The sequence below is a fragment of the Electrophorus electricus genome, chromosome 14 (genome assembly GCF_013358815.1).
Source record: "Electrophorus electricus isolate fEleEle1 chromosome 14, fEleEle1.pri, whole genome shotgun sequence".
NCBI lineage: Eukaryota > Metazoa > Chordata > Actinopteri > Gymnotiformes > Gymnotidae > Electrophorus > Electrophorus electricus.
Window position 1 is genome coordinate 1,488,875 of NC_049548.1, and position 13,255 is coordinate 1,502,129.

At 40.5% G+C, this 13,255-nt stretch overlaps 1 protein-coding gene across 1 annotated transcript; it reads right to left on the reverse strand.

Annotated features, from left to right (window-relative positions):
- Window positions 1–329: 329 nt before the first annotated feature.
- adam8b (ADAM metallopeptidase domain 8b) lies at window positions 330–7,738 on the reverse strand. Its single transcript, XM_027021636.2, has 23 exons — window positions 7,687–7,738; window positions 7,010–7,104; window positions 6,823–6,929; window positions 6,621–6,699; window positions 6,373–6,449; window positions 6,061–6,238; window positions 5,901–5,966; window positions 5,669–5,740; window positions 5,375–5,544; window positions 5,174–5,255; window positions 4,913–5,055; window positions 4,589–4,766; window positions 4,313–4,402; window positions 3,514–3,709; window positions 3,293–3,395; window positions 2,979–3,147; window positions 2,804–2,884; window positions 2,617–2,701; window positions 2,406–2,523; window positions 2,114–2,288; window positions 1,799–1,912; window positions 1,602–1,685; window positions 330–866 (listed from the first exon to the last, which is right to left on the reverse strand). Exons 1-23 carry the CDS (start codon window positions 7,736–7,738, stop codon window positions 810–812), a joined length of 2,571 nt encoding a protein of 856 aa, XP_026877437.2. The 3' UTR covers window positions 330–809.
- Between the last annotated feature and the right edge of the window lie 5,517 nt (window positions 7,739–13,255).

Sequence of the window (13,255 nt, forward strand, 5' to 3'; positions counted from 1 at the left end):
ACTGACAAACTCATGCAAAGTAGAGAGTGGAAGCTGACTGAGACTGATAAGGGCACTAAGCCCACCATGTGGACCGCAGCCATCCACAAGACCTGCATTGCTAATACATTACCAAACCAACACTGGCTAAGTTCAATGCTAAAACAAAGTGCTGGAAAAATGCAACTTTGCATGCTTTGCTTGGCCTGTGCCTTTATATTAAACAGCACAGTATTAGTTCTTGTCTGTATAGTCACTGGCTGGAACACATTAGCTGTTCCACTATAAATAATCATGAATGCTGGGTCACCACTAAAACAGTCTTTAGTCCAAAAATATTGAGACTACTATTAACTATTTAAGACACATCACTTTAATTTAAAAAGTATACAAAACACTTAACGGGAAATAATACAAAAGCATTAAGTGCATACAGATATAAATATGTTATGTCAACCTGTCTGTGAAAACTCAAAGAAAGCCTCTGGACTGCTAAAAAGTGCAAGTTTGTTCAATAAAATTCATTCATTTAAAAAAAAAAAAAAAAGAAGTAATTTCACTTTTTAAAAAAAGGTTGTGCAATTCTATTTGTAATTTCCATGTGAATTCAAGTACAAAGGAGTACGAAGAAACATTTCAAGCATAATTCAACATAATCCTCCTTGTTGCACTGAAGGATGTGCACCAACATCACGGCAGCAGAGAGACCCACTTCCTCCGCGTCATCCGCCGGCACTTCACAGGCATGATATTAGTCATGCCCAAGTCCCGAGGCTGCTGCATGGACAGAAAAATGGCTCTGTTGATTGAGGCGATGATTCCTCCATGAGTCATCTCCTAGGCATGGTTGGAGGCTTCAGTGCAATCTTTACTACAGCTTCCCCAGTCTGCAAAGCACAAGGTCATTTTAGTTCAACAGTTCACTTTGATCCTGGGGGGCCCTTAAATATCCAGAATGATTTTCAGAGGTCTCCAATGTAATGAGGGCTTCAAGGGACAGATTAGAAAAAAAAAGGAACTTTACTTTCGGTTAAAATTAAACACAGTTCAGCTATTTTTATATTATTTGTTTCCCCTTGAGTAAACAACAAGTGGTAACTGCACTTAGTGGGTGCAGGTGTTAGATTAGGTGCAGGTATTATGATAGATTAGGTGCAGGTGTTATACAAGATTAGGTGCAGGTGCTATGCTATATTAAGTGCAGGTGTTATGTTAGATTAGGTGCAGGTGTTAGATTAGATGCAGGTGTTATGTTAGATTAGGTGCAGGTGTTATGTTAGATTAGGTGCAGGTGTTATGCTAGATTAAGTGCAGGTGTTATGTTAGATTAGGTGCAGGTGTTATGCTAGATTAAGTGCAGGTGTTATGTTAGATTAGGTGCAGGTGTTATGCTAGATTAAGTGCAGGTGTTATGTTAGATTAGGTGCAGGTGTTATGTTAGATTAGGTGCAGGTGTTATGTTAGATTAGGTACAGGTGTTATGATAGATTAGATGCAGGTGTTATGCTAGATTAAATGCAGGTGTTATGTTAGATTAGGTGCAGGTGTTATGATAGATTAAGTGCAGGTGTTATGTTAGATTAGGTGCAGGTGTTATGATAGATTAGATGCAGGTGTCGTACCAGATTAGGTGCTCTGACCTGCTGCTTCCCTGCCAATACAGTGGGCTTTGCTGGAGGCACAGGGGGGCGGGCCGGTCTGCTCACCTGTGTTTTTATAGGACATTAAAGAGTCAGTGGAGTTAATCATACGCTGACTCACAATAATTAAACTTCATTTCCATGTTACATGCTGGAAGTGCAGATGTGTGGCACCTCACCTGTTTCACATCAGTAGGAGGCCAAGGATTCGGAGGAGACTCAGGTTTCCTCTGCGTGTGTGATGACATGGGCCCTGCCTGCTGATGGGCCTGATGCTCTTGTTTTTTAGGAGGCTGCAAGAAGGGGCGTGTTTTTTTAGTTTATGTCTGCTAATTTTGAACCACAGGGCGTTTTACAAATGGTTAGTTTCAACTCCTGTTTGCATTCGTGACTGGACTGACACTACGCCCCAGCTAGTGCAAAGTCCCACAAAGTCATTATCAACACTGCAATTCTGTGGCATGTCTGAGCTGACTATAAGGATCAGCACTCACTTGCGGGGGTGGCCGCGTGGGGACGACACGGACCATAAGGGGGCTGCTGGCCTGGGTAGCGGTTGTCCCTATGAAAGTAGGCTGGCTGATCTGGGGATGGTCCTTTAAAATGCCTCTTTGTGCCCCAGCACTCTCAAAGAGAGGATTCAGCTGGCCTGGATACGATGGCCTATTCCTGTAAACAGTGATGAACATGTACGCTGATATTCAATTTCGCACATGAGATATAATCGCACTTTACTGGATAAACTATGAACAAACACAGTTGCTGAAATGAAGGCAGCTAACTCACTTTTTACACTTGGAGCCGATGACCTTTGACCTTTTACAGTACATCCAACTAAATGCTACTGCTAGAAGTACAAGAGTTGCAGCTGCCGTTGAGGCACCGATGATCAACATCTCTTTTCCTACGGGAAAAAAAAATTACGCCTGAAGAATATCCTCTGCATGACTATAGGAAGGCTTTCATTCTTCAGTGGGCGTGCTTAATCCTGACTTACCAGTAGGCGAGTCACCATATTTAAACTGACAGTTTGGAGGAGCCCACCCAGGCTCACAGTGGCACTGGTTCTGATGATCACAAACCTGTCAATACATACACGAAGTGAGTTCAGCACACTGACATGGTGGACCATCCACCATTCCGCGTGCTATCACAGAATTGGTGTTTCACATCGAGAGTCTCACCCCACGACCACTGCATTTTGATGAGCAATCCTCACTGCTACCAAACACTTTCACATCTTGGCACTTGTGATCAAAGCACACCTATTGAATTCAGAAAAAAAAAAAATCAAAGTTTAGATTTTTAGGCAAGAAATAGCCGGCAAGCAGACTAAACACAATGGTCTGCCATTCTTACTTTGTTCTTGCCACATTTTGTTCCTGTAGGCACCATGCTTAAGTTGTCCCCCTCAAGTCTCTCCACTACAATGTTGCAAAATTCACTTCCCGTAAGAAGGGAAGCTTTCAGACCAGTCACGGGGTATGCATTTCCTCCCGTACAATATATAGTACCACAGAACTTGTCTCTATGAAACAGGAATAAAAATAAATAAACATTATTGTGTGAACAGCACTGTGGACCTTACACGGAAATCTCTATATATTTTGTATAGATATTTGAGAGTTACAGTCACGGAGGACCTATACGGATAAAACACATTCAGAACTTACTCATTTGCGCAGGGTTTGTAGCCATCTTTGGTCCTGCCACAGTGGGAATCATTTTTCCCTAATGTATTTCTATGAAAACATTTATCCATAGCCACTTGGGCATCTATGAACAAAATTCAGATGGGTTCAAATGTGGTTCAAATTAACCAAAACATTCACTAACATCCCTACAGACAGCCAGCGAGACTGGCTGTTGTTTGGTGTGTTATGCACACAGCTACCTTTCCCCCATAGCCGCTGGCAGTGCTGTAGAAGGGAGGGGCAGTGGCCATCGTAGCAGTAGCTGTGCGTAGCACTGCAGGGTAAGCCGTTCATCTGGAAGCTGTCATCTGGACACCTCTCTGACTGTCCTGTACAATACTCCTCCAAATCGCACTCACTCGCCGAGGCCCGACACAGACTCCCTGCTGGTTTTATCTACAATGGATAGCAAGTCATAGATGGAGTTTATATTATCACAGGGTACATTCCTAGGCACCTTCCTGTAGAGGTGTATATTCTCAGCTGTTCCCAGGAGAACACCCCTTTAACTGGGATGGAAGACTTCACTTTCATGTCACGTCCTCTTTTTCTCTGAATTTTCTTACTGGAATTACATATTGCACCTTGTTCTCACCATCACAGTTTTCTGATTTAAGTCACACTAAGAAAAGAGCTTCTGAGAAAATAAATTCACAGAATATCCGGTGACATCATTTCCTTACTTTAGTTAAATGAAATTAAATTTATACCTGTGCTCGGTTCTACCACTTCCACCAATCTTCTTCAGAGGTGTCATTTAAAAATGTGTCACTTCCTTCCAGAGAATCATTCAACTTCACACAACAGTATAACAGTATAACTGCCAAGCTCTGGATCTTAGTAGTACCACTCACAGCATATCCAAAGGGTGGAGTTTCACTTCATTCAACTCTGCGTGAAACTGCACAGCATATAAACTCCAGTGCACAATCCAGCACAGGTCTAACTAATACCAAAGAAAGATTTAGCCTACTGGAGGTTCGCTTAGTGAGGGCATACTTGGCAGTTTTCACAGCACTCTCCCTCTGCACACTGAGATCCTTCCGTCAGCTTGCATGTTTTGGGATTACAGCATGGGTTCTCACACTCCTACAAGAGAAACAGGACATGTTACACACGCCGAGTCATCAGTTCTGGACCAGATATATGTGTTATTCATACATGCAACTAGGGACCACCGTGGTGACCTGCACTGGATCGACTGACCTAAATGTGAAAATGTGCTAAGGTTAAGACTGGCAAGGACAACGGAGAGGATGATGCGTGCTGCCTCACCTCTGCTGTTCCACAGTCACATTCCTCCCCCGGGTCCAGGAATGCATTACCGCAGACGGGCCCCCCGTACAGCCTGTCTGAGATTGGCCTGTCCAGCAGACAGCTGGGGTTGGCGTTCTCCAGAAACACACTCAGCTGCTCCACACTGCAGTCACTGAGGAGCTCTGGAAACTTGTTGCTGCGAGGTTGAGATGGCATGAAAGATCACCGCTTGGTATTGCCCAGACCCTGAAAAGTCTTTTTTCGTTTGTTTATTGAAATACAGTTAAGCAGAGTATGTGTATAGTAATGCTTTTTATAGATTTGCAGCAGTGAAAATCTCACCCCACGCGTTCAGTCATGATGCAGGTGGTGTCGAGCATTGATGGGCCACAGGTGCAGTGCGATGCATCATGGGACAAGCCCATGTTGTGGCCCATTTCATGTGCGATTGTTGAAGCCAAGCCCATGGGATTCTTGTTATGATCCTGAATAGTAAAGGAGTGGGCATTACCTCTTCACCAACGTACATCCAATACAACTTAACCATCATCCTGCAAAGTATCCATATACTCACATATGCTTCATTGATTTGAGATTAATTACCTGATTGACCCCTCCTGAACCTCCAGCACACATCGCGTTTTTGTTCGCTAACCCAACAGTGTCTCCCAAAAAATCAATTCCACTGGTTAAAGAGAAGATAAAGAGATAAATAAAAAGTTTGAATGTTCCTAGGACATGTACATAGCCCACAGTTATGACATAATCATTACCACAAACCAGGACGTTGTGAGTAATACTTACGTCACGAATTGTGCATTATCGTGCTTGACCCTCCTGAGCAGGTTGTTCTGGCGCCACTCAATGAATCTGGTGAGAGTGTCGTCAGAGCTCACGCTCACCTGGATTTGGTCTTCCACTGTCCACAACTCCAAACCCACCAGCATCACACGGATATTATGTGGACGGTACAGCTGAGGAAGTAAAGTTGGAAGTTCAACAGATATGCTCTCTGGCAGGAACCATACCTGACAAAAATATGTACGCTCTGAATTTTACGTCATATTTTGTTAAGATGGGATTTCGATGGTAAAATACCTTGTCAATATGATTCACAACTTCCATCATCCTTCCTCGTATTATATCAGTGTTGGAGCCAAAGTTTTTATACTGCCAAAGGGATCAAAAAATTGTTTGATTTTTCATGTCCTGACTTTTAAAGGATCAATGCAGGTTTACATTTTTGCATTTTAAGTTCTTATTTATGATTTCTTGTCCTGACTTTTAAAGGATCAATACAGGTTTACATTTTTGCATTTTCAGTGCTTACTTCATCATAGTCCACCACCAGAAACATTTCTACATATCTCTGGATGTTAAATGGGGACATCGTCTTCTAAAAAAGAGGAGGAAAATCATGGAAAAAAATTTACTATCTTCATTTATAATAAAACTGAAGTGCAAATAGGCCTAATCTTGGAAATATGTACCCAGCTATTTCGTTTGAAGGAGGCTGCTACTCTGGGCTCTTTGTCATAAAGGGTGATGTTTCCAGATGAACTTGTCTTCATCTTCAAGTGTTCTTGCTTATAGAGGGCATGGTCTCCTTCAGTGTCTTCACCCAAGGGCTCAATGAGGTAGACCTGCTTCTCAGCTCTCAGAAAACCCCTACAGAAAAACAAAAAAATCACACAAAGCAGTCCAACATCTTAGAGTCATGTCTTACATGGAGTGTTTATTAGCTAGGTGAAAGCCCTGCATTGCTTCTGTTTGCATTTCTGCTTCATGATGCTGCCATATACCTCATTCCACTACAGACTCCTACACTGACCGATGAGTCCTCCATTCCATGAATGTGGCCATGATAATAACAGTGGTCCTACAGAACAGAAAATATTTGATATTCAACTGATGATTCTTTGTAGAAAGTAAACATTAAACATACAGTACTTGTTTCTTTGATAATGTATGGAAAGGCAGTATAGTGTTTTATATCACAGCAATGTTGAACTTGCTGATCAGAGTTCTGTAGTATGAACAGTTAAGACACCTTAAGTCTTGGATATGTGCTCACTGGCGATCCATCTACTCGATAATATATTTCGGTGTAATTAGGTCCAAGAAGAAATCTAAAAGTTAAAAATAAAAAGATCAGAAGTAATTCTTTTCAAACACACTCAGATTAAAATAATACTTTAAGAATTTGGAAACCACAGTACAAGATTAAAATATGAAAGGTTCGTCAGTTTTACCTGTTCTTCTCCAAATTAACTGTATAATTACTTCCATCAAAGAATAACTGATAACGAAGCTCCTCGGGATATTTTTCTTGGCCTTGTGATTCCATGTCAAAAGGTGCCTATTGGATTACATGGTTTACTAAGTAGACATGTTTTTGGTTATTTCTGTCACCGCTGTTATTAAGCAGACTGCGCTTACCTGGGCAGTGATGCTCCGCCGGCTCCTGTGGTTTAACTGGCGGGGTCTCACTACATCGTACCGTTCAACGTGGCTCAGCGAGTGGACAAAGCACCCTGGGAACGAGCAAAGGGCAAAGCAAGGCACGGCCTTTTCTATAGCGTTTTTATTTTTTTTACATAAAAGTAAGATTTACATAATAGCACATTTTCTAGAGTGCTTTAGCCTACATTTTTAGCTACAAAAGTTAGGAAATAAAACTTTCGTACAATTACACAACTCGGAAAACATACTCACTTACAGTATTAACATACAGTATTGTCTAATTTTCCAACAATAGGATACAATTTTCAAGCTAGTGATCGCTAAAACCATGTGTTAAACGATAGTCCATAAAGACGACGCAGGTTCGAAGATAAATGCATTAATCGTTATAAAGGAGATGACGCTGGTTCTTTACGCTGCCTAAATCCAACTACGTTTAGAACCAAATCAATAAGCGCCTACATAAAATCTACGGACCACCTTATTTTTTTGTGGTCCTTGTTGCTGCAGTGTACACTTTTAAAAGGTTTACAGTGTTGTAAAGTCAATTTTACGATGTAATCAACAACACCACTAAAATAAGATAAAGAATACGTGCACTCCGTTGATAATAAAAAAGGAAGTATTCTCCGAGAGAAAATGTATGAACTCACCCGAGTCACACAGACAGAAAATAATGACAGCTGTAATAGCGCTGTATGGCATGGCTCTCCGGGAGACTAAAGCGCACAGCGCAGATAAGACGAGCTGATCTCAAGCCCCGCCCCTCGGGGGGGGGGGGGGGGGCGTCACGTCATCACATCCGTGATGACCCGTAACCCTCAGTGACTCGAGCTATTGCAGGAAACGCTGAGAGGCTAACAGTGAAATAAGAATAATGGACGTTACAGAAACATCACCTGACATGTATACACATGGCCAAAGACGAAATATCTACTAAACAAAAGAAGCTTTAATTTATAATTAATGGCGTTTAGCTGACACTTTTATCAAAAGTGTCTTACAATTATGACTGAACACAATTTGAGAGATTGAGGGTCTTGCTAAGGGGCCAGTGGCAACTTGGCAGCGGTAGGGCTTGAACCCACAACCTTCAAATTACAAGTACCTAGTAACTTAACCACCAAGCTACCACATAATGATACATACATACATACATACATAGTCTTTGAATTAAAACAAATGTGGTGCTGTACTCCTATGGCATCATGAGGCAAGGACAAAGCACTTTAAATTCAGTTGTAATTTCTTATGTTTCACACACATGTAACACTGCACTATTTTTTATCTGAGTAAGGGTAACTTGTCAGTCAGTTCTGTTCTAGCTTTCACTAAACACATTTCCAGGATATTGGTTAGGACTTGTAAATCGAAGTGTATGCCCAATGTGCTTCTGATTACACACACTAGAGGGCAGACTAGCCCTGAATTTTCCAATATTTCTCAGTAGATCTGGTTCAATTTCCATAGTGTAAGCCAAGCAGGACCTACTTTAAATATTTCAGGAGGATTTATAATTCATAATTAATTATCATAGTACTACTAATACAGCCACATCATCGCCATCTCGTTACTAATAGCTTCCTTTAATAGCTTCACTGGATGAGTAATGGGGACAGAACAAATGGCGTCTAAAATATGCTGTTTCCACCACTCACGATGTGGTACTATGTGAGTGATGAAAGAAAGAAGGAAATCATTAGACACAGCAGACTATCAAGGTGTAGTCACAGGTAATAGGTTGGGAAAAGTATTATTCTGTCAAGAACAGAGTATGCACAACTAACATAAAACTGGACAAATCTAGTCACAACTCAATATACACAGACATATTACATTCCATGTTTTATATTATCATATAAACTGCATTAGCATACAGTACTGTGCAAAACTTTTAGGCCACCATTAGACTTGTTGTTTCATATTTCTAGATTTGTTGTAATTTGTATGCAGTATTTAAAAAAATCTGAAAATACAGCTTCTATAGGTTACAGTGGTAAGTATTTAGTGTGACCTCCCCTTACACTTCCTGCAATAGCAGGGACTCTGGGAAGTACTGAAAATATACCAGTTTACTTCAGAAAACTTCAGGACAGGCTCTGCAAGAGTTAAAGATGTGCTTAGTGCCAAAGGTGGTACTAAATACTGACCTACATTTATTTATTTATTATCTTATTCTCAATAGTATACCCAAGCATACCATAGTATACCTGAAACTGCATGTCCTCTGACAAAGGTCTGGGTGGTGGATGCATAGCATTGACTGCTTCAGGCTACTTCAGTACCCCTGTGCTCACTAAGGAAACACACACACACACACACACATGCATATGCAAACATATGCACACATACCCACACACACCCACACACACTGCAGCCCAAATCAGTTTTGACTGGATCCCAAGGCTATTCCATTGGTCATTTTCTCCCACCTGTTCAGTTTGACAAAAAAGGTTTCAGTATGACCAAAAAATAGTGAGATATATGTATTATAATCCCCTAAATGACAAGAACAGCTATAAACACATATCCGATTTAGAATAAGAAGTGTACAGAGTAAACCATGGCTGCTCAGCAGATTATCAGAAAACTACTTTTTTCAATCATTTAAGTAGTGCTTACACAATATTTTCTAAGGTAGTGTTCTTACAAAGTACACAGCTAAATCAAATAGATATGTCATGAGTCAATGCGATCATTTTCTATCACTGATTGAAAATGACTGACCTGGCAGTGCTAATTTCAGCTTCCAGTGTCAGTTTGTACACTATATTCATTGTATATGAACATAAATGTGTTATTTAAATACATACATTATAGTGTTGTACACCGTTACTTCAGGGCTGAATTGAAATATCATTAAGACTTCAAAGGAGTTCCAGAATTTTAAAGTCCCTCATTAATGTAGTGCTGAATTACTGCAACACTTAGATCCTTTTAATAACAACCTTTACTAAAAAAGTTTAATTACATTTAATTAATTATATAACTACCATTACAAACCTACTCAGCATCCTCCACCCACCCCACACCCTTTCCCCCTTCTAAATCATCTTGTTTATTTAATGTGCATTTGTATATGACAAAACGTGTATAAAAATGGTGAGTAAAAAGTTAAAGTGCTTCAGCAGTGATTACAGTTCAGTGTTTTCCAGCTGGATTGCTGTGTTCCCAGTGGAGGATGGTGGTTCATGTGATATGGCACTGGGGAAGAACCTGTCAGACTTGGTGTTAAGCACCGTAAAGCAGAGGCCAAAAAGGATCTACAAAACCTTCTGGCGGCCCAGTTTATGACCTTCTCAGCAGCTCCGTTGTTGATTTCATTATCTCATCCCTTTAATCAGAGAGAACAAACTGGCTTGGCATTCATTTGACAGACAGCAGTTCATTTGGGCTTCATTTGACAACAGAGTGGCAGTACCTATCCACACATCTCAGTCTGGATGAAACAGTTCCTGGCGCTGCAGTGACTGACAGGTGGAATTGGTTGGGTATGAGGAGATTTGATCATCTCTTGGCCAGTCATACACATCTGTTCCTCTTCACTTTATTCCACTAACAGTAGTATTGTGCTGTTATGTCCACAAAATTGTATTATGCAGACATAACAGTAATATACTCTGTATTATATACTATACTCAATACTATACTATATTCTGCAGGGAATATTGTTAGAAGAATTGTGCTGTTAAGACCACCACACTGTATTATACCTATTACAGTAGGCATCAATATTTGAAGTGATTCCATAACTACTCAGTGTGATATCAGTCAGTCCCATGTGGTCATGGAATATGCAGTGTTTATTTATTTTTTACAAAATTTTCACAGAAATTTTCAATATGGTTCTTTCTCTCTCTCTCTCCAAATGTGCTTTTTCTTGAAAACAAGGCATCAGCTGGGCTGTCAGAGAAGCCTGACACCAGGGAAGAAAGGTGTTAGAAGGGAAAGGTTGCCATCTGCTTAGCTGAAAGATAACCTTAGAGAGATGTACTGCAGGAGGTGGAGGTCAATCTGGGTTGTAAGGAAAACAGATGCAGATTACGAGCAAGCAGAAGAAGACATGGAGGAACATGCACTCATCAGAATCTCCACTACCTTCATCATTTAGCTAAAGCTTTTATCCAAAACTAGTTACAATTATGTCAGAAGACAACTTGAGGAATTGAGGGTTAAGGGCCTTACTAAGGGGCCCAACAGTGGCAACTAGCTAATGGTGGGAACTGAACTGGCAATCTTCTAGTTACCTCAACCACTGAGCTACCACAACCCTTTTCATTGCTTGACCAGTGATGCTGTTGGCTGGACATTTTTAACCCAGCATTGGTACTGACACAAATGAATACCCAAGCAACACTGCCGTGCCCTGTGGTTTTGACCCAGGTCAAAACCCTTAACTGTACTAATGAAATGTCACCATACATGTATTGATGGGAGGTGTCACCCAAATAGAATGCGATCAGAAGTGGTGATGTGGTCAACATTTATCAAGGTAGGTGTTTTTAATAAAGTGGTTGGTGAGGTGTGCTAGGCATGACTCTCCAAACCTCACACAGAGATTAACACTAATAATTAAAATAACAATGAATTAAAGTAATTTTTAAATAATATTTCCATCTTGGGAACTTCGTGACATTTCTAAAACATGCAGATATGCCTTTAAAATGCTTTTCTATTCTAAATGCTTAAAATGATTTTAAAAATGCTTTTCTATTTTACAATCAGAGATAAGAATGTCTCACATTAAAATGGAATTATGGGACGTTCATATACTGCAACTTATGGTAACGGTACCTGCAATCTTACAGATACATTTATGAATTACTTTATTTAGGACAGGAATTTACACTGATTATAAACTCTAAAAGTATTTCATACTTAATAGGCATGCACTCCGTGTCAGATATTTGAAACATCACGTCAGTTCATTTAAAGATACCTTACGGAATCATATCTCCAAGTTTTATCAATATGACGGTGCATTTTCCAAACCTTTCAGTTAGTCATATTTTGGCCACATTGACAACACTTTAACGTACGTAGATCCATAATTTGCAGTTAAACCCTGGCGCTGCTCCTGAATTGCGGGTCTGAAAGACACGGAGTGGGAGGAGGCGATGCTGTACTCGCCTCACGTTTCTGCCGGTCGGGACGTGGTGGGCAGCAGCAGCAAATCGCACATGACGAGCGAAGCACCCGCGACTGCACCGTTAATCTACCTCTTGGCCCGGCTCGCCCCTACCGCTGGCCTGCGTGCGCTTGACCGCGCTGTTTACACCACCGTAGCTCGTGCTATGCTGACCGTCACAACCTCTAGATCATATCACATGCGAAGCGATCGGGAAAAGGAATGGCCTGAGTTACATAAAACAGAAAAAGAAAACAACAACAACAACAACAGCAGGAAAACGAGCTAAGCAACACTTGAGAACTCAGTTTATTCTATTAGCCTTGATCGCACTTCTGACTCTAGTACATTTTCATTAGCGCAGGTAATGCCAGTATTTTACCGAGTCCTGCGTGAATTAGGCAATTTATTGCTATATCGCTATACGGAGCGAGGCCTTCTCAACTGCACTGATAAACTATTCTGAAAATTGTTTTCACATGAGACCTCGCAATATTAATATACAAAATGTTATGTTGTGTTATTATGTTATCTATTTGGAATTCCCATTTTCCTTTTTGGCTTGGGCTTCTAAGTTTGCACCTTCAACACTAACACTTAAGGTGTCTATTTAAATTAAATACGGGCTACATGGCCGGAAGGAATATTCAAATACATTTGCATTTAACCTGAAAATATAAACTACAATTGTATAACTACAATTTTAGCAACTGATGATATCTGGAATTAGAATGGATAACTGTGTGCTTGCATGCAGTATGATAACATGTTAAAAAATCAGAATTAGCTTTCAGCACTATTGACAATATATCGGTGCACTTCAACTGGGTGTCCTTCACAATTACACCCCTGGTTTCTTGAAGCCATAAGTCTCTATGATATGATCTGCACTCGGTCGAACTTTCTGAAAAGTGATTGCTGGCTTGTGAGTTATCAATCACAAAATCAGTTAGTGAGACATTTCAACCTTTACTTCCATTATCCAAGGCAGTTCTAAATGTAGCTCCCCAGACTTTCACTTGTGTGGAATTTTAAATGTTACTTTCACATCTATTTGCATACATTTTCATCAGAATGTCTATCCTATAATTTCA

Bases quoted from the DNA above. Each gene is read 5' to 3' on its own strand.
- adam8b (XM_027021636.2), bottom strand. From the start codon at position 7,738: ATGCCATACAGCGCTATTACAGCTGTCATTATTTTCTGTCTGTGTGAC. The intron at 4,767-4,912 runs GTGAGATTTTCA...TCAACCTCGCAG, and splicing joins ATCATGACTGAACGCGTGGG to CAACAAGTTTCCAGAGCTCC. The intron at 2,885-2,978 runs GTAAGAATGGCA...TGAATTCAATAG, and splicing joins CAAAATGTGGCAAGAACAAA to GTGTGCTTTGATCACAAGTG.